An 18,539-nucleotide genomic window follows, 5' to 3' on the forward strand; every position below is an offset into this window, starting at 1 on the left:
CTCCTCTTTCCAGAAGCCACTAAGCCCCTTCCTCCATCCTCTCTGACTTTTCTCCAAACCCTCACTGCACAGAGGAAAGACAGGGACCAGAGCAATATCTCCACAAACAAGCTGTTTGCCCCTCTATTCAACAAACGCAGAGGGACAGATGTGGCCTCGGCTTCTCCCAGCCATCCTGTCTGGAATCAGCATATACATCGAGTTTAATTATGCAATTAAAGTCATTTTCCTGAGCTGAACAAATATTTACAGCATATTTTGCTGAAAATGGCTTTGCCTGGAGAAAGGTTCTGCCGTTGGGCTGGCAGGTCTGGTGTGCGAATATTCACACATTTACATACCCTGTTACCAGGGGGCCACATGGTGATGAGCAGGTGGCAGACAACCAGGTCCCCAGGAACAAATATGTCAGTGAGAAATGTGGCAGGTGTCAGCCAGGCTTGTGTGTTCTGGGCCCCACCATGGTGTCACTGTGGGCCAGTGACGTCTGCAGTTCCTCCATGGCAGCCCTGAATCCCAGTTCTGCAGCATCAAAGAAACCTCTGGGCGGGGCAGAGAGAATTCAGTGCCTGAGAGCAGCTGTGTGATAATCAGAACCACAGCCATCCTGCCCTGTGCCGTGATCCTGGGAGGTGATACTTAACAAGAACCTATGTAGAGCGTCTCCCAGGGGTCCCACTATGTTCAGCTTCCCATGCAAGAAAATGGAAGGCAAAATTTCCAAAAGGCAGAAAAACCCACTTTGTAAAGTTTACTCCCTCTGAACCTTGTCTCCTTCTCAAGCCCCCAGTTTTCCCCTTGGAGGAAACTGGATCTCATTGCACTGCAATGAAGTCAGTGGACTCAAGGTTTTCTCAAGGGCTTCTTCTCCTCCTGCTGAGTTTTACAGTTTTCATCAGAATTCTGAGCTGAGGGGTGGTTGTGTAGCATCAGAACATTGGGGTGGGGCTAGGACAGGAGTTATGTTCAAAATACTTAAAAGCCAGTGGATGTAATGACCACCCAGAGATAATTTGGGAGCCCCCCAGCTGTGTGGGAAGGTCTCGGGGTCCTGGGGGAGGACCTGGGATGGGTGATTTGGGGCCAGTCCGGGAGCTAGGGAGGGAGCTCCCCAACAGCCCATATGGGGGTGGGGGGTGGGTTTCAGCTTCTCACTTCCAGTCCCATTGTATTGAATGTCAGCCCAGAGTGGATGCAGCCCATTATACAGCTGAGGAAACTGAGGTTTCCAGAGTTGTGTGTCATCAGCTGAGGATACCCTGCTACAGGGAGGGGAGTAGTGACTCACACCCAGACCCTCCGAATCCCAGAACCTGTGCAGAGCTGGCCTGCTCACTTCATGCTCCTTGGACTCTAGCAGGGGCATTATTATTATTATGCTACGCTGCAGGTCCGGGTGTCACTTCAGGTGACACTGCTGGCCAAAGGCAGAGCTGGGAGGTGTCCAAGGTCACCAGTATTTACTGCCTTCAAGGAAGGAAGGGGGCAGGAGGCTGGGGGCAGGCAGCCGGCCCTTTCCCATACATGACGGAACCCAGTCCCTCTTGCTGCAATTGCTGACAGTGAGGACAAAGCAGAGGTCACTGCCCTGGTGGGGCACAGCCCCAGGAGCCTCCAGAGCCCATGCCTGTGGCCTTAGAACCCTGGAAGCTACATGTTGTGTGGCCCAAGGTGGGGGGCAGCAGACCAGAGGCTCTGGGTTAGGGCAGGCCAAAGGAGAGAAGGGAGAAGGCCCCCAAGAGCCCCTCCTCGCCACCACCCCCCACTCCACTGGATTCCCCTCAGAGGCCCAGGTGAACACAGGGACAAGTTTATTGCCCTGGTTCAATATGTGCTGTGTACCCACCGTATTCTGGTCTTTAACCCAGACCCCAGCAGGGCTCCGGGAACCCATGGAGGTCAGGGGGCAGCTGCTACACTGGATTCCAGTAGAGGACGTCAGTACCTCTGTTGGTTTGGACTCACGTGTACCGTGGGGTGGGCTGATCAGGAACCGGGAGCCTGACTTCTCATTCTCACCCCCACCCTGAGCAAAGGGCCACTCTCAAGGCCTCAGTCTGATCACCTGCAAATGACCTTGGCCTTAGCTGCCTTCCTGCCTTCGCTTGACAGCTCAGGTTCAACAATAGAACCTCAGCCATCAAGGTCCTAGCGTTCCTATTATTGTGGGCCCAGCACAGAAACTAGGACTTGGAGGTGGGTGGAGCACAGCTGGCTCAGTTTGGGGAAACCGACTTAGGTACCAATGGCGATAGCTGAGTCCTTTTGGTTCTCTGAAAATTCTTATTCTGTTTAAGACACTTCCTCCAGGCTGTCTCCCTGGCTTCCTGGGCCAGGCGGCAACACGGTCCTGTGTGTGTTTGCTGGCTGGGTGGGTGATGCTGTGCGCAGGGAACTGTGAGATGGACGGCTTTGCTCGAAAAGAAATGAAGCCTCCGAGAGCCTAGAACAGGATGCCAAAGTCTGGAGCCTGCATTTTAAAAATGGTGCCCCAGCTATATCCTGTAAGTGCCTCTCAGGGGTTCAAGGAACTTCCTCAGAGGCCCCCAGGGAGTAGAAAAAAGGAAAACAGGAGGCCTGGGTCCCGACACCTGCCCAGCCTCAGGTGGGCAGCCTCCTGTTCTGTCTCCCTTAGAAGCTGGGTTTCTGAGTCAGAGTAGCTGTCAATCATAGGTTGTGCAGCGAAAAGGAAGAAACAAGTTTGAAAGCCACTGATTTAAATTAATACAGCAGATAGCACTTAATTCAGTTAAATGATTTTTCACTGTCAGTGATTTTGCTATCAGAACATGACACTTTGCCGGCAGAGCCCCATAGGCTCTCAGCTCCTTAAAGGGGAAGAAAACTCTGGTTACGGTTTGACAGCCCTGAAGGACCCACCTGGCCTTGGTTTCCCCACCTATAACATCGGGTGGATCGCAGCTTGCCCATCCACATGGATCCCAGAAGAAACAGAGGACTTTAAGGGGACGGTGAGTCCATAAGCTGTGGAAGTGAGCAGAGCTGAGGAGAACTGACTTCCTGGTGTGTGCTGAGCAGGAGAGCTGGCCCAGAAAGGAGACTAGTAGCCAGAGAAAGCCCGGTGCATCTATTGAACACATGTGCCCCGTCCAGCGTGTGGTCTGTTCAAACTGCCCGGAGGACCCAATAAACACCGGGGACAGAGGGGCCAGAGGAGGGTGCAAGGCAGCCCACCTTGAGCCCATCAAAGGCGTGATGCCCTGAATACAGAAGGTGCTCCATCAATGCCTTTTGCTATTTTCTTCTAAAGGATATTTCTGTCTCTACTCTCCTCCCCAGTGGATGACAGTGAAAAAAAGAGTTGCTGAAAAGAGAATTTATTGACAAAAGTCTGTGAAATTTGCCACAATATAATTCTTATGAAAGGCCGAGCCCCCACACCCAAGGTTTTGTCAAAAAGCATGCTTTAAACTCTCCTGTTCCCCTTACCCAAGACCCACAATTTAAAGGTTTGTGGATGTTCAAGGGCACTAATGGATGGCTTCGAGTTAATTCAGAAAACCCAAAGCATGGTGGCGTGTCACCTCTGGGTGACAGTCTCTCCACTCACACCTCCCCATCTGGCTTGCTCCACCCCCCAACTCACCCCCCCTCCACCAGGGTAGTCCCACGTTCTTTGGAGGGGATTCTATCACAGAAGGTTTCATCAGAGTCCCCTCTTCTTGGCGGTTCAGATAAGAAAAACCAGGCAAACAAATTCACCTTTTCTATAAAAGTTTATTTTATGATTTTTTTCCCAAGAAGTGTTAGGGGGAAACGTTGAAATTATGTAAAGGTAAGGAACCATGGTATATAAAAATAATTTAAACACACATATTAATAAGAAAGCAACATTGCATTCTAGCAACAACTAGGTAATCTTGCCCAAGATTTTTCCAAAGTCATTAAATACGTTTTAGACGACAGTACACAGACACACACGCGTGTGCACACACACATATATACAGCTCAAGTGTCTTTTTCTGTGCATTCTGGCTAACTGATGCAGCTAAAGGGAAAAGACAAAGACTGTCTGCTTGAGTGTCCCTAAGTTGAACAAAGGTGCATTGTATCATGAATGTTTGCTATTTCCTGGAGACTGCTATTTCCCTCCCCAACCTCTTTAGTGACTAGCTTCAGTCTGCTATAGGTCTTATCTGAAAAATTAAGGTGTGTCTTTCGATCAGCCCCTGGGTGCGGTCATTGCGGTGCTGCAGGCAGTGAGAATTCGGGAAGCGCCATGTCTCCTGCTCCTGGTGCGTTGTATGGATTGGAGGTGGACAGTCAAGCGAACCTGATTACATCTGGCTGATTCTCTGCTTCAGGGCCAGGACCTGATTCTTGATCTCCAGGGGTAGATCGACGTTCACCTGCTCCTCCAGGTACTTCTGTATTTCTTCCACCTCCTCCTCCCAGAACTCCTTGGAGATGTGGAAGAGCTCCTTCACGTCGACATCCCCCAGGCCCCGGAGGTCCAGGGCATCCTCACTGGGGATGTAGCCGATGGGCGTGAGCTTGGCGCCGTCTTCCCCACCCACGCGGTTGAACATCCACTCCAGCACCCGGGAGTTCTCGCCGAAGCCGGGCCAGAGGAACCTGCCGGCCTTATCCTTTCGGAACCAGTTGACATGGAAGATCTTGGGCAGCTTGGCTGTGGGGCGCTGGGCCATGCTGAGCCAGTGTGCTAGGTACTGGCCGAAGTTGTAGCCGAAGAAGGGGCGCATGGCGAAGGGGTCGTGCATGATGACTTTGCCTGTTAACAGGGGACTCTGTGGGTAAGTGAGGCCTCACAGGACTATGGGCACACTTACTGTTGACACGGCCGCCTGGCTTTCTGTACCTCTCTGCATATACAGAGAGAGAAACGGGGAGACAGAGAGATAAAGAGACAGAGGGGCAACTGAGAGACAGAGATATAGAGACAGAAAGAGACAGAGAGACACAGAGATATAGAAACAGGGAGAGAGAGACAGAGAGGCATAGAAACAGAGAGAGACAGAGAAGCAGAGCACCACAAAAATAGAGAGATGAGAAACATGGAGACAGAGCTGTCGCTGTCCCTTCTTGGCAGCCCGGATCTTGGCCAGACTCACCCTTGTACTCCGCCGCTGCCGTGGCCTCAGATCTCATGGCCGCCCCCACAAACACACCGTGCTGCCAGCTGAGAGCCTCGTAGACCAGAGGGATACCTTTGGCAGGAGAAAGAAATGCTCCTTAGAGGCCTTGACCCCCAGCCCCTCAGCCGAGACGCCGTCTCCCAAGTGGAAAGATGTGCTGTGTGTGGTCTCTCTTCTAAAGGGGCTGATGCTGGAGTGCCAGAGCTAAGGGCGGACGCTGCCACGTCAGAGTCATGGCAGGAGGCCACGTGGCCAAAGTCAAACTGGGAGCCCATCCCTGGACAAGGACCCAAGAGTTTCAGTGGGCAGAGGCTAAGTTCTATGCCCGAGCTTGCTCATTACCCTGTCGTTTGTGAAAGGAAGCTCCGTATCCCTGACACCCTCCAACCAGGTCACGGAACGTGAGCCCTTGTAGTGACACGTCCCCCCCGTACTGACACACCCGTGTCTCAGCCCGATTGCCCAGGAGCCTCACCAACAGGCCGGCGCCCTCCGAAGATGATGCCCTCAATGGGCACGCCCTCTGGAGACTCCCAGTCAGGGTCAATGATGGGGCACTGGCTGGCCGGAGTGCAGAACCGTGAGTTGGGGTGGGCACAAGGCTCCCCTACAGCAGCAAGGGAAGACAGGCCCTGAGCGTCTGGCCAAGCACACACACCCAAGGCCTGGGGCACTGGGCCTCCTGGGGGGGCTTACCATCCTTGGGGTCCCACTCTTTGCCCTTCCAGGAAATGAGCTTGATGCCTGAGGCCAGTGGCTGGTCAATGCCTTCCCAGTAAATGCCCCCGTCACTGGTCTCGGCCACATTGGTGAAGATGGTATTCTTCTGGATGGTCTTGATGGCATTGGGGTTTGTCCTCACAGAGGTTCCCGGAGCGACGCCAAAAAACCCATTCTCTGGGTTGATGGCCCGCAAGTTACCTGGAAAGTTTTAAACCAAGGAGTGGAAGTGAGTACCAATCTTGCCAGGTTAATTTCTGCACCAAATTCTCAAGTCTTTTTATTTTTTCCCTCCTCCCCAGAATCTCTTTCTCTTGTCTCATGCCAGCATTATTAATCAACGTTGACTTTCTTACCAGTTCCCCATCAAACTATTTTAACCAGCCCAGGTATCCCAGTGGTAAAGAATCTGCCTGTCAATGCAGGAAAGGTGGATTCGATCCCTGGGTCAGGAAGATCCTCTGGAGAAGGAAATGGCAACCCACTCCAATATCCTTGCCTGGGAAATCCCATGGACAGAGGAGCCTGGGGGGCTACAGCCCATGGTGTTGCAAAGAGTCAGACATGACTTAGCAGCTAAACAAAATGTAAACAAATAGCGATAGAAGGTCCCATTTCAATCCAGATTGGATATGAGATTAAAGAAAGCTGATGGAATACATATGTCTGAGCTTTTGCAAGAACTAACTGAATTTAAAAATCCGGACACCGTGGACTTGGGAGGATTTGGCGTGTTTAAACCCAAAACTTCACTAAGGTCCAATGATTATCATCAGCACCTGGGCCTCAAAGAGTCACCTTGTTGGTCAAATTTCATCCAGGCGATATCATCGCCCACACACTCTACTTTCCATCCCGGGAGAGTGGGGTTCATCATGGCCAGGTTGGTCTTCCCGCAGGCACTGGGAAACGCAGCCGCAAAGTACTTCTTCTGGCCCTTGGGGTTGGTGATGCCCAAAATCTGTTGGAGACAAGATTTCTCCTGAAGCACTGGTTCCTTTCTGCCCCAGAGGTCCACGCCCTAGTTTTGGAGGGGGCCTGGAAGCCATTCATCGTTACTGATGGAATTCCCAGTGTCCTTGGAGCACTGGAACTCTGATGCCTAATAGGCATGCTAATGCAGTAGGGGTCTACCACTTCCCCTCCTCTGCCCGACCCTCTGCTGCACACATGTAGAATTCCCTGCGTCTTACCAGCATGTGCTCTGCCAGCCACCCCTCCTCCTTGGCCAGCCGGCTGGCCATCCTGAGGGCAAAGCACTTCTTCCCAAGGAGCGAGTTCCCGCCGTACCCACTCCCAAAGGAGATGATTTCTCGGCGGTCGGGCAGGTGGGCGATGAGTGTGAGCTCGGGGTTACAGGCCCAGTTGTTAACCAAAGGCTCTGTGCAGGAGGACACGCCCACATGAGTGTGCCAGGTCCCCAACGGAGTTTAAGGGTAAGCTTTTTCTTTTTTTAATTCTGGCTTTTGATTTTGAAATAATGCACTTACTTTTTAAAGGCAGAGGGCACCCCACGGAGTGGAGGCACTTGACGAACTCGCCGTCCCCTAGTGCTTCCAGGACGGCAGCGCCCATCCTCGTCATGATGCGCATGCTGGTCACCACGTAGGGCGAGTCTGTCAGCTCGATGCCAATCTTGGACAGAGGAGAGCCCAGGGGCCCCATGCTGAACGGGATGACATACATGGTGCGACCTGTGGGGCCGGGAGGCGGGAGCTGGTGAGAAACAACCCCAAACTCACAGACAACTGCCATCTGTGACCCTTCTCATGATCCCTCTCCAACATCACATCTTACTTGCCACCAGCCCCTTGATTGGAAGAGTCCACTGAGAGTCCTGTGGACTTTAAGGAGATTACTCCAGTCAATTCTAAAGGAAACCAACCCTGAATACTCATTGGAAGAACTGATGCTGAAGCTGTAATACTTTGGCCACCTGATGCGAAGAACTGACTCATTGGAAAAGACACTGGGAAAGATTGAAGGCAAAAGTAAAAAGAGGTGGCAGAGGATGAGATGGTTGGATGGCATCACCAACTCAATGGACAAGAGTTTGAGCAAAGTCCAGGAGACAGTGGTGGACAGAGGAGCCTGGCATGCTGCAGTCCATGGGGTTACAAAAAAGTCGGGCACAACTTAGCGACTCAACAATACCAAATGAAAAGGCGGCCATAACAGCAAAATTAAAGAGTTTTCATAAATGTGCAGCTGGGTTCCACCAAGCTATCTTAAATTCACAAGCGTAGAAATTGTTTTCCTGGTCATCGAAGACAGTGTATAAAACCACTGAGCTATACATTTTTAATATGTGGCCATTTCTCATGTGGAATTTATAACTCTCTGAGCAATGGGAGTTCCTGGGACAATTACCGGTAGGACAGAGATGATAATAAAAGGTTTGCTGATATTGTGCCCAGTCAAATAAATGTTTCACTCACCTTTCATGCACCCCGGAAATCGGACGTTGAACGCTTTCTCAAAATCCTCCTCGGACATCCAGCGGCCCAGCTGGCTGAGGCCGGTTTTGGGGATGGGCACCGTATCTCTCTGCTCTCGAGTGATGATGACTGTCTTGCTTTCAATTCTGGCCACATCCCTGGGGTCAGTGAGAGCCAACCAGCTGCAAAAAAAAAAAAAAAAAAAAAATTTAAAATACACAGATTAGGGGCTTCCCTCGTGGCTGAGTGGTAAAGAATCTGCCTTGCAATGCAAGGGACATAGGTTCGATTGATGGTCCAGGAATTTCCCACAGGCCATGGAGCAACTAAGGCCTTTCACCACAACTGTTGAGCCTGAGCCTGTGTGTGAGGGCCCAGGAGCTGCAACTACTGAAGCCCCCACGCTCTAGAGCCCGTGCTCTGCAACAAGAGAAGCCACCACAATGAGAGGCCCTGGCACTGCAACTAGAGAGTAGCCCCCGCTTTCCACAACTAAAGAAAACCCATTGCAGCAATGAAGACCCAGCTCGGATGAAAATAAACAAGTAAACAAAAATTTAAAATACACAGGTGGGGATTAGAGAAGTGCTGGTATTCTGCATGGCATCTGCTCCCTAGGTTCCCTCAGCCATGGACCTTTCAGGAAGGGACCAGTTTTCTCATCATCATGTTCTTCCCACACCTGGCAGGTACCAGGGCACTAAGGATGCTGCGTCAATGCGGACACAGCCACGCCCACTGTGACATAGTCAGAGGGACACTCACTAGACCAGGAGTTCGTGTTTTGGGACAGGGACTGTCTGACCGTCCTTTCCATCGGGGACCTGGTTTGCAAAGACAGTTTGCACGCACCCCTTCATTGATGACTTGGGCTGCTCTGCAAACATTGTAAAATTAAGTCTACATGGTTCTGGCTCTTTTACTAAGTTTTTCAAGAGTCTGCAAACCACACAGCCCCGCCCCAGCTCTGCTGAGGTCCTCGTCCCCCTTGTTCTACCTGCACCCTGGGTAGAGAGGAAGGCCGAATGCAGGCGTGGGGGGCAGAGGCGTGCTCACCAGTTGTCATACTTCTTCAGCCTCTTGATCACACCCTCCTCCTCCATGTGACTCAGCAGCTGCCGGTTCTCCTCCTCGGACCCATCACAGATGTGGACTTGGTCGGGCCGGCACAGCTTGGCGCTACTCTCCACGAACTCCCTCACGGCCTGGGGCAGGCTGTCCAGGGAGCCCCGGACGATTTTGGCTGAGTAGTTGAGGCCATCTGAGAGCTGAGGAGGCATCTCTGCAGAGCTGGGCTGGGGGGCACGGATGCCGAGGTTCCCTGCAATAGAAAAAGCACAGGCTTCCTGAACAAAGACAATCACGGACACCCTCAACTCTGCACACTTTGTCGGGGTCACCGTCATGGCTGGGAGGAAAAAGAAAACCAGTTCCAGTTAGCACTGAAGTTTGTTAGAAACGTATGTGAACAGGCTCTGCCTACCTTTCTTCTCTTTGGACGATCAGATCAGAGGCCAAAGGGTCTCTTGCAAGTCTCTTCCCGCGGGTGAGCGTGCGTTCCCAGTGGGAAGGCCCTGTTTGGGGTTTGGAGGCAGAACTTCCTGGCCTTTAAATTCCAAGAAAGAGAGAGGCCCGGCCCCCCAACCACACCCAGAGAGGCTCGACTCTGACGTCAGGGGCTGGTCTTTGGATCACGGCCACGATCAGTTATGCTTTGGACTGGCTCACCACAATAAACCCAGGCAGATAATCATTGAACAGACAGTCGTTAATGAGTGCCGCGTGGCCTGCGGCCCCTGGACCAGCCATGGCAGGCCCTTACACAACTTCTGATTGATGGAGCTCTGCCCCAGTCCCCTGAAGATGCAAAACACAGGCCCTCCCGTTGAAAGGCAGGGTGGGATGGCACAGAGGCTCAGGGGTTTTGGCCATGCATCTTGAGTACAGATGTTTGCTGGTTGGCAGAACAGGGCAGTGGTGAGGTTATCACCCCACAGGCAAAGGCCCACGGGAAGAACACCCCCAAAAGTGGGATGGTGCCTGGCTTATTGGCAACTGTCTGATGTAATTAGGGGCCATTAACCTTATAGAGTGTCCATGGTGTGCCCCCTGCCCCTACCCCAAGTATAAATTCCACAAGGGCAAGGATCTCTATCTATTTTGTTCCTTTCTGTATGCACAGTTTCTGGCACACAGTAGGTGCTGAATGTTGTAAGTGCTCTGCATTGACTAACTCCTTGCACCCTGAGTGGAGTCCACAAGCCCCACTGTGTGCAGACAAGGACACTAAGGCATCAGGGATCTGGCGACTACTCCCCAGCCCCAGGCTGGTGGGTTGCAGAGAGGGACTGGAACACAAGCGGCCAAGCTCCGGACTGTCTCTTGTAAGGGAACTTTGCCCCTCCTGGAACCTTCCACGTATTGTCCCAGGAGTTCTGGGCTGGGTGCAGTTATTTCTGGAGTCAACTGTACACTTTCTGTTGCCTTTGCAAATCCTAGCGTCCAGGGAGTGGAGGGGGCTTGGCAGTTTTGCTCGATTACACTTGAGCAATGAGACCTTTATAACAGCTGTAAAAAAATTTGCTTTGCAAGCCATCAGAACATCAGTCCAATTTAATGAGCTATGGAACTGCTGGCTAGCTTTTCGAGAACACTAGGTGAGAAGTCGGGAGAACAGGGCCAGGCCCCAACCACCAGCAGCCAGCCCCGTAGCTCAGTGGGTGTACTCTCACTGGAGGAGATCAGTGGAAACGTGCCCTCCTGCTCCATGGAGTGTGAGCCGATATGGCTTCATGACTGTGTCTGCGAGGAGCTGTGACAATCACAAGGCATTGGGAACAACCATCTCAGACCAGAAGTTCTTTGAGGACCATCCTATGGGACTTCACTCCCACCGCCATGTTGAGTGTACACACGTCACCAACTTACACCAAAACTATCAACCCATTGCTATGTTTCATTTATTCAGATTGTGTGTGTGTGTGTGTGTGTGTGTGTAACATAAAGCTTTGTTTGTAAAAGCCAAAACTGAAAACAAGCTGAATGTCCATTAAGCGGGTAAGGAAACTGTGGGACATCTATACAGGATAGCACATGGCTATAAAAAGAATGAAGCTATGAATTATGAATCATGAAATAATTATGCAGCATTGAGGGAAGTACGGTTTTTAAAATGCAAACATTTTTATGATTCCCATCATATAAAATTCTACAAAACAAACTAATTTACTAAGAACGTGTAAATCAATAGTTGCTGTGAGGGCAGAAGGAGAGATTTTTTAAAGGGTACAAGCAAGTTCACTTATTCACACTTTTAATTCAGCCAACTGAATCTTTCAGTGTAAGTACAACAGGAGATGTTTCTGTTTAGTTTAAAATCGTTTGCCTAAATGGTCACTGAAATTCATTGATAACAATGCTGTCAGCCAAACAGAAGTGTGTCCCGTCTAGTTTCTACCACAACGTAACACTCCGTTGCTAGAGACACTTTCTGAGCACCTGATATCAGTGAAAGTAGCCATTCAAAGGCACAACCTTTGAGTAAATACGCAGCACACACCTTCACACCCAGGTGGCTGATCTCCCCAAGTGAGTAGAGATTGCCAGTTTGCTGATAAAAACTGTAATAGTGAAACCGAGCCCCCCAAAATCGGGTTCCCTTACTGAGTTTATGATTAATCTCTCTACCCAAACTGTCCCCTTACCTGCCTCCTCTGACCTCAATCCTGTTCTTGTCCCCTCAGAACTCTATGCTGTGCTAACTGAGCACTAATCAACCTGAGTTAGATGACTAAGACCACTGTTGTCAGAACTTCATTAACGCACTGAAGTTGCTGCTGTAGGTCTGATCATTTACGTACAAACTTGGGTTGTTTCTCCAAGGCCAGGTGAACTCACAGACCCCTGAGCCACAGATCACCTGGCCAGAGAGTCATAAACCAGAGAATCCTCACCCCTGAAAGTACGATTAAGAAAGGTCACAAAACAATGGTTGATTCCTTTTTCTTTGCTCTTCCTCTTTTTTATTTTATTTTTTTCCAGAAGAGAAAAGCACTTAACATTTAATGAATTTCCCAGCATGTGGCTTCAAGCCACCAGGACACAAGCCCCACCTACACTCTTAATTTTCTCCTCAGCTCTCCTACTGAAGAATTTGGCCTTCACGATGACAGGCTGCTTTGGGAGCTTTCCTTTCCCCAGAACTTTGTAGTAACCTGATTGAACCACATCGATGATAAGAGCAGCTCCTGTCTTGTTCTTGGCAGCATTTACTCTTGTCTGCTCACTAACCAAGGTCCACAATTTATCAAGGTTGACAGTCGGGCAGAAACTCTGGTTCCTCTTTAAGTGGTAATGCCTCATACCAACTTTCCCAAAGTACCCTGGGTGATATTTGTCGAAGTTGATCCTGTGATGATGCATGCCACCAGCATTACCTCGGCCTCCCGGGTGTTTCCGGTGTTTGCCGATGCGGCCATGGCCGTGGCTCACGTGGCCCCTAAGTTTCCGGGTCTTCCTTAGTCTGGATGGCATATCAGCGGCCTAGACGAAAGAGTGCTCTTCCTCTTTAAAAACACCCCAACTCAGAGATCAACATGGAGCAGATCTGAGGCTTGTCTCCCGCTGCCCCACTTGATGCCCTCTGTTGCTGATGACTCGGGACCCGGGTCTGTCCCTGTCCTTGGAGACTCCCTGCCCCAGAGGGGACTCACTGAGCAATGTTTTCAAAGGACTGACTGGTGACATTGTGTCTTCCCCATTTATCCACGGGCTTCATTGTAAATGGGCTTCCCAGGTAGTTCAGAAGGTAAAGAATCTGCCTGCAATGCCAGAGACCTGGGTTCAGTCCCTGGTCCAGGAATATCCAATGGAGAAGGGAATGGCTACTCACACCAGTATTCTTACCTGGAGAATTTCATGGACAGAGGAGCCTGGCAGGCTATATATAATCCACGGGGTCGCAAAGTGTTGGACACGACTGAGCGACTAACACTGAGTTGTAAGTAAGTCTCAGAACTGAGTACCGGCCATGGGGACCTGCAGTGGCAGCTCTGCTGTCGCTCTGCTGCTGGACTCCCTGAGGACCCTCAGTCACACCTGCCGTGTGGATTTTTCAATACGTTCCTAGGTGGCCAGGGAAGGTGGGGGCTACCTCTGCGTTTCTACATTTGCAAACACCACAGAGACCCCTTGGCTTTCCTGGGGCTGTTTAAACATATCCTAAGGCACAAAGTTTCTCTTCTTTTAGAAAGCATCTAAAAAGTTGAGCCCAGACATAAAACTGCTTTGTTGAAAGGAGAAAGATCAGACACTGAAAAAAACAAACAGTTGCACTACATCTCCTTGAGGTCACATACACTTTTTTTTGTTGTCCTAAGCTGTAGCTGGCTGACCCCAGGGTTCTGAGGAGTGAGGAAGCAAGACTTTGAAAAGCCTTTGTGTAATTTGTGCTGTGTCTGACTGTTTGCGGCCTCATGCACTGTAGCCCGCCAGTTCCTCTGTGCATGGGATTTCTTAGGCAAGAATACTGGAGTGGGTTGCCATTTCCTTCTCCAGGGAATCTTCCTGATCCAGGGATGGAACCCGAGTTTCTTGCATCTGCTACACTGGCAGGCGGAATCTTTACCACTAGCGCCACCTAGAAAGCCCACTGAAAAGCCTTTATCATGTACAAAATAGATAAGTAGCAGGGAGCTGTTATATAACATAGGGAACCTATATATATATATGTGTGTGTGTATATATATATATATATGACATATATATATGCTATATAACATAGAGCCTGGTACTCTATGACAACCTGGAGGGGTGGGATGGGAGGAGGAGAGAGACTCAAAAGGGAGGAGATATAAATATAATTATGGCTGATTCATGCTGTTGTACAGCAGAAACCAACACAACATTGTAAAGCAATTATCCTCTAATTAAAAAAGAAAAGAAAAAGTTTCAGTTGCCCGTGTGGATGGAGCTGTCAGAAGGGCAACTTGGAAACCAAGGCAGGACCAGGATGAAAGGTGTGAGCAGGTGAGGCGAGGGGTGGGGAATGGCTGCATTCCAGATAAGCAATGAAAAGCAAAGCCATGAACTTGGATTTTGAGGACAGTTTGATTGACATACATTGGCGTTTACCTGGTTACCTTGAGACCAATAAAATTAAAACAGGAATTCCCAAGACCAGTCAACCAGAACTTGGAGTTCCTGTAGAGTCAGGAGCCATGGTTTCCACCCTGTGTTCTGAGGGATTTAGGGGGAATTCTTCTGAGCCTCCTAAATGTTAGGTCCATGAATCAAGGCAAATTGGAAGTAGTCAAACAGGAGACGGCAAGAGTGAACGTTGACATTCTGGGAATCAGCAAACTAAAATGGACTGGAATGGGTGAATTTAACTCAGATGACCATTATATCTACTACTGTGGGCAGGAATCCCTTAGAAGAAATGGAGTAGCCATCATGGTCAACAGAAGAGTCTGAAATGCAGTACTTGGATGCAATCTCAAAAACGACAGAATGATCTCTGTTCGTTTCCAAGGCAAACCATTCAATATCACAGTAATCCAAGTCTATGCCCCAACGAGTAACACTGAAGAAGCTGAAGTTGAATGGTTCAATGAAGACCTACAGACCTTTTAGAACTAACACCCCAAAAAGATGTCCTTTTCATTAGAGGGGAATGGAATGCAAAAGTAGGAAGTCAAGAAACACCTGGGGTAACAGGCAAATCTGGCCTTGGAATATGGAATGAAGCAGGGCGAAGGCTAATAGAGTTTTGCCAAGAGAATGCACTGGTCATAGCAAACACCCTCTTCCAACAACACAAGAGAAGACTCTACACATGGACATCACCAGATGGTCAACACTGAGAGCAGATTGATTATATTCTTTGCAGCCAAAGATGGAGAAGCTCTATACAGTCAGCAAAAACAAGACTGGGAGCTGACTGTGGCTCAGATCATGAACTCTTTATTGCCAAATTCAGACTTAAAGAAGAAGAAAGAAGAAAGTAGGGAAAACCACTAGACCATTCAGCTATGACCTAAATCAAATCCCTTATGATTATACAGTGGAAGTGAGAAACAGATTTAAGGGAATAGATCTGATAGAGAGAGTGTCTCATGAACCATGGACGGAGGTTCGTGACATTGGAGGTTCGTGACATTGTATAGGAGACAGGGATCAAGACCATCCCCATGGAAAAGAAATGTAAAAAAGCGAAATGGCTGTCTGGGGAGGACTTACACATAGCTGTGAAAAGAAGAGAAGCGAAAGGCAAAGGAGAAAAGGAAAGATATAAGCATCTGAATGCAGAGTTCCAAAGAATAGCAAGGAGAGATAAGAAAGCCTTCCTCAGAGATCAATACAAAGAAATAGAGGAAAACAACAGAATGGGAAAGACTAGAGATCTCCTCTTCAAGAAAATTAGAGATACCAAGGGAACATTTCATGCAAAGATGGGCTCAATAAAGGACAGAAATAGTATGGACCTAACAGAAGCAGAAGATATTAAGAAGAGGTGGCCAGAATACACAGAACTGTATAAAAAAGAGCTTTGTGACCCAGATAATCAAGATGGTGTGATCACTCACTTAGAGCCAGACATCCTGGAATGTGAAGTCACGTGGGCCTTAGAAAGCATCACTATGAACAAAGCTAGGGGAGGTGATGGAATTCCAGTAGAGCTGTTTCAAATTCTGAAAGATGATGCTGTGAAAGTGCTGTACTCAATATGCCAGCAAATTTGGAAAACTCAGCAGTGGCCACAGGACTGGAAAAGGTCAGTTTTCATTCCAATCCCAAAGAAAGGCAATGCCAAAGAATGCTCAAACTACCGCACAATTGCACTCATCTCACACACTAGTAAAGGAATGCTTAAAATTCTCCAAGCCAGGCTTCAGCAATACATGAACTGTGAACTTCCAGATGTTGAAGCTGGTTTTAGAAAAGGCAGAGGAACCAGAGATCAAATTGCCAACATCTGCTGCTGGATCATGGAAAAAACAAGAGAGTTCCAGAAAAACATCTATTTCTGCTTTTTTGACTATGCCAAAGCCTTTGACTGTGTGGATCACAATAAACTGTGGAAAATTCTGAAAGAGATGGAAATACCAGACCACCTGACCTGTCTTTTGAGAAACCTATATCCAGGACAGGAAGCAACAGTTAGAACTGGACATGGAACAAAAGACTGGTTCCAAATAGGAAAAGCAGTACATCAAGGCTGTATATTGTCACCCTGCTTATTTAAGTTCTATGCAGAGTACATCATGAGAAACACTGGGCTGGATGAAGCACAAGCTGGAATCAAGATTGCCAGGAGAAATATCAATAACTTCAGATATGCAAATGCAGATGACACCACCCTTATGGCAGAAAGTGAAGAGGAACTAAAAAGCCTCTTGATGAAAGTGAAAGAGGAGAGTGAAAAAGTTGGCTTAAAGCTCAACATTCAGAAAACTGAGATCATGGCATCTGGTCCTATCATTTCATGGGAAATAGATGGGGAAACAGTGGAAACAGTATCAGAATTTATTTTTGGGGGGCTCCAATATCACTGCAGATGGTGGTTGCAGCCATGAAATTTAAAGACGCTTACTCCTTGGAAGGAAGGTTATGAACAACTTAAATAGCATATTCAAAAGCAGAGACATTACTTTGCCAACAAAGGTCCATCTAGTCAAGGCTATGGTTTTTCCAGTGGTCATGTATGGATGTGAGAGTTGGACTGTGAAGAAAGCTGAGCGCCGAAGAATTGATGCTTTTGAACTGTGGTGTTGGAGAAGACTCTTGAGAGTCCCTTGGATTGCAAGGAGATCCAACCAGTCCATTCTAAAGGAGATCAGTCCTAGGTGTTCTTTGGAAGGACTGATGCTAAAGCTGAAACTCCAGTACTTTGGCCACCTCATGCGAAGAGTTGACTCATCAGAAAAGATTCTGATGCTGGGAGGGATTGGGGGCAGGAGGAGAAGGGGATGACAGAGGATGAGATGGCTGGATGGCATCACCGACTTGATTGACGTGAGTCTGAGTGAACTCCGGGAGTTGGCGATGGACAGGGAGGCCTGGCGTGCTGCAATTCATGGGGTTGCAAAGAGTTGGACACGACTGAGTGACTGAACTGAACTGAACTGAAGAGAGGTTAAGGTCTTGCAGTTGAGAGCCCTAGCTTGGGAAAATGGTTTATTTGCTCTCTCTTGTTGATATTTAGTCACTGAGTCGTGTCATTTGTCCTCTCTGAGTCTCAGCTATTCCATCCTTCTGATGAAAGAATTGATTGTAAGCAGTGGATTTCCAATGTTTTCTGAAATTCCTTGCTCAAACAGAGATCCAGTATGTCAGTCTAATACAATATGTGCCACGTGCATGCGTGCTCAATCGTGTCCAGCTCTTTGTGACCCCATGGACTGTAGCCCTGCCAGGCTTCTCTGTCTGTGGGATTTCCCAAGCAAGAATACAGGAGTGGGTTGCCATTTCCTCCTCCAGGAGGTTTTCCCACCCCAGGGATCAAACCTGCATCTCTTGCATTGCAGGCAGATTCTTTGCCACTGAGCCATTTGGGAAGACCCAATAAATACATAGCACAGGTGAGGTCAAATCTGTTGTGAGTGAGGAGGGTTCTGAGCATATCTCACCTGGCCATTCACCCTTCCACCTTCTTAGGAGGCTCAGAAGTTCAATTCAGTTTAGTTCAGTCACTCAGTCGTGTCCAACTCTTTGCAACCCCATGAATTGCAGCACGCCAGGCCTCCCTGTCCATCGCCAACTCCCGGAGTTCACTCAGACTCACGTCAATCAAGTCGGTGATGCCATCCAGCCATCTCATCCTCTGTCATCCCCTTCTCCTCCTGCCCCCAATCCCTCCCAGCATCAGAATCTTTTCTGATGAGTCAACTCTTCGCATGAGGTGGCCAAAGTACTGGAGTTTCAGCTTTAGCATCAGTCCTTCCAAAGAACACCTAGGACTGATCTCCTTTAGAATGGACTGGTTGGATCTCCTTGCAATCCAAGGGACTCTCAAGAGTCTTCTCCAACACCACAGTTCAAAAGCATCAATTCTTCGGCGCTCAGCTTTCTTCACAGTCCAACTCTCACATCCATACATGACCACTGGAAAAACCATAGCCTTGACTAGATGGACCTTTGTTGGCAAAGTAATGTCTCTGCTTTTGAATATGCTATTTAAGTTGTTCATAACCTTCCTTCCAAGGAGTAAGCGTCTTTAAATTTCATGGCTGCAACCACCATCTGCAGTGATATTGGAGCCCCC

The 18,539-nt window shown here is 49.0% G+C and overlaps 2 protein-coding genes across 2 annotated transcripts; both read right to left on the reverse strand.

The window, feature by feature from the left end:
* Positions 1 to 3,769: 3,769 nt before the first annotated feature.
* Positions 3,770 to 9,850, reverse strand: PCK1 (phosphoenolpyruvate carboxykinase 1). Its single transcript, XM_068986671.1, has 10 exons — positions 9,759 to 9,850; positions 9,332 to 9,596; positions 8,276 to 8,457; positions 7,328 to 7,531; positions 7,031 to 7,218; positions 6,636 to 6,798; positions 5,814 to 6,038; positions 5,593 to 5,724; positions 5,094 to 5,189; positions 3,770 to 4,753 (listed from the first exon to the last, which is right to left on the reverse strand). Exons 2-10 carry the CDS (start codon positions 9,553 to 9,555, stop codon positions 4,299 to 4,301), a joined length of 1,869 nt encoding a protein of 622 aa, XP_068842772.1. The 5' UTR covers positions 9,556 to 9,596; positions 9,759 to 9,850; the 3' UTR covers positions 3,770 to 4,298.
* A 2,511-nt stretch (positions 9,851 to 12,361) lies between these two features.
* Positions 12,362 to 12,808, reverse strand: LOC138091654 (large ribosomal subunit protein uL15-like). Its single transcript, XM_068987570.1, has one exon. It carries the CDS (start codon positions 12,806 to 12,808, stop codon positions 12,362 to 12,364), a length of 447 nt encoding a protein of 148 aa, XP_068843671.1.
* Positions 12,809 to 18,539: the final 5,731 nt, after the last annotated feature.

The sequence above is a fragment of the Capricornis sumatraensis genome, chromosome 15 (assembly GCF_032405125.1).
Source record: "Capricornis sumatraensis isolate serow.1 chromosome 15, serow.2, whole genome shotgun sequence".
Classification (NCBI taxonomy): Eukaryota; Metazoa; Chordata; class Mammalia; order Artiodactyla; family Bovidae; genus Capricornis; species Capricornis sumatraensis.

What these genes read in the sequence shown, in the direction of transcription:
- PCK1 (XM_068986671.1), bottom strand. Translation starts at nt 9,555, where the DNA reads ATGCCTCCTCAGCTCTCAGATGGCCTCAACTACTCAGCCAAAATCGTC. An exon ending in GATGAAATTTGACCAACAAG is followed by an intron (nt 6,039 to 6,635) that starts GTGACTCTTTGA and finishes AAAACTTTCCAG; the next exon opens with GTAACTTGCGGGCCATCAAC. An exon ending in CGGAGGGCGCCGGCCTGTTG is followed by an intron (nt 5,190 to 5,592) that starts GTGAGGCTCCTG and finishes CTCCTGCCAAAG; the next exon opens with GTATCCCTCTGGTCTACGAG.
- LOC138091654 (XM_068987570.1), bottom strand. Translation starts at nt 12,808, where the DNA reads ATGCCATCCAGACTAAGGAAGACCCGGAAACTTAGGGGCCACGTGAGC.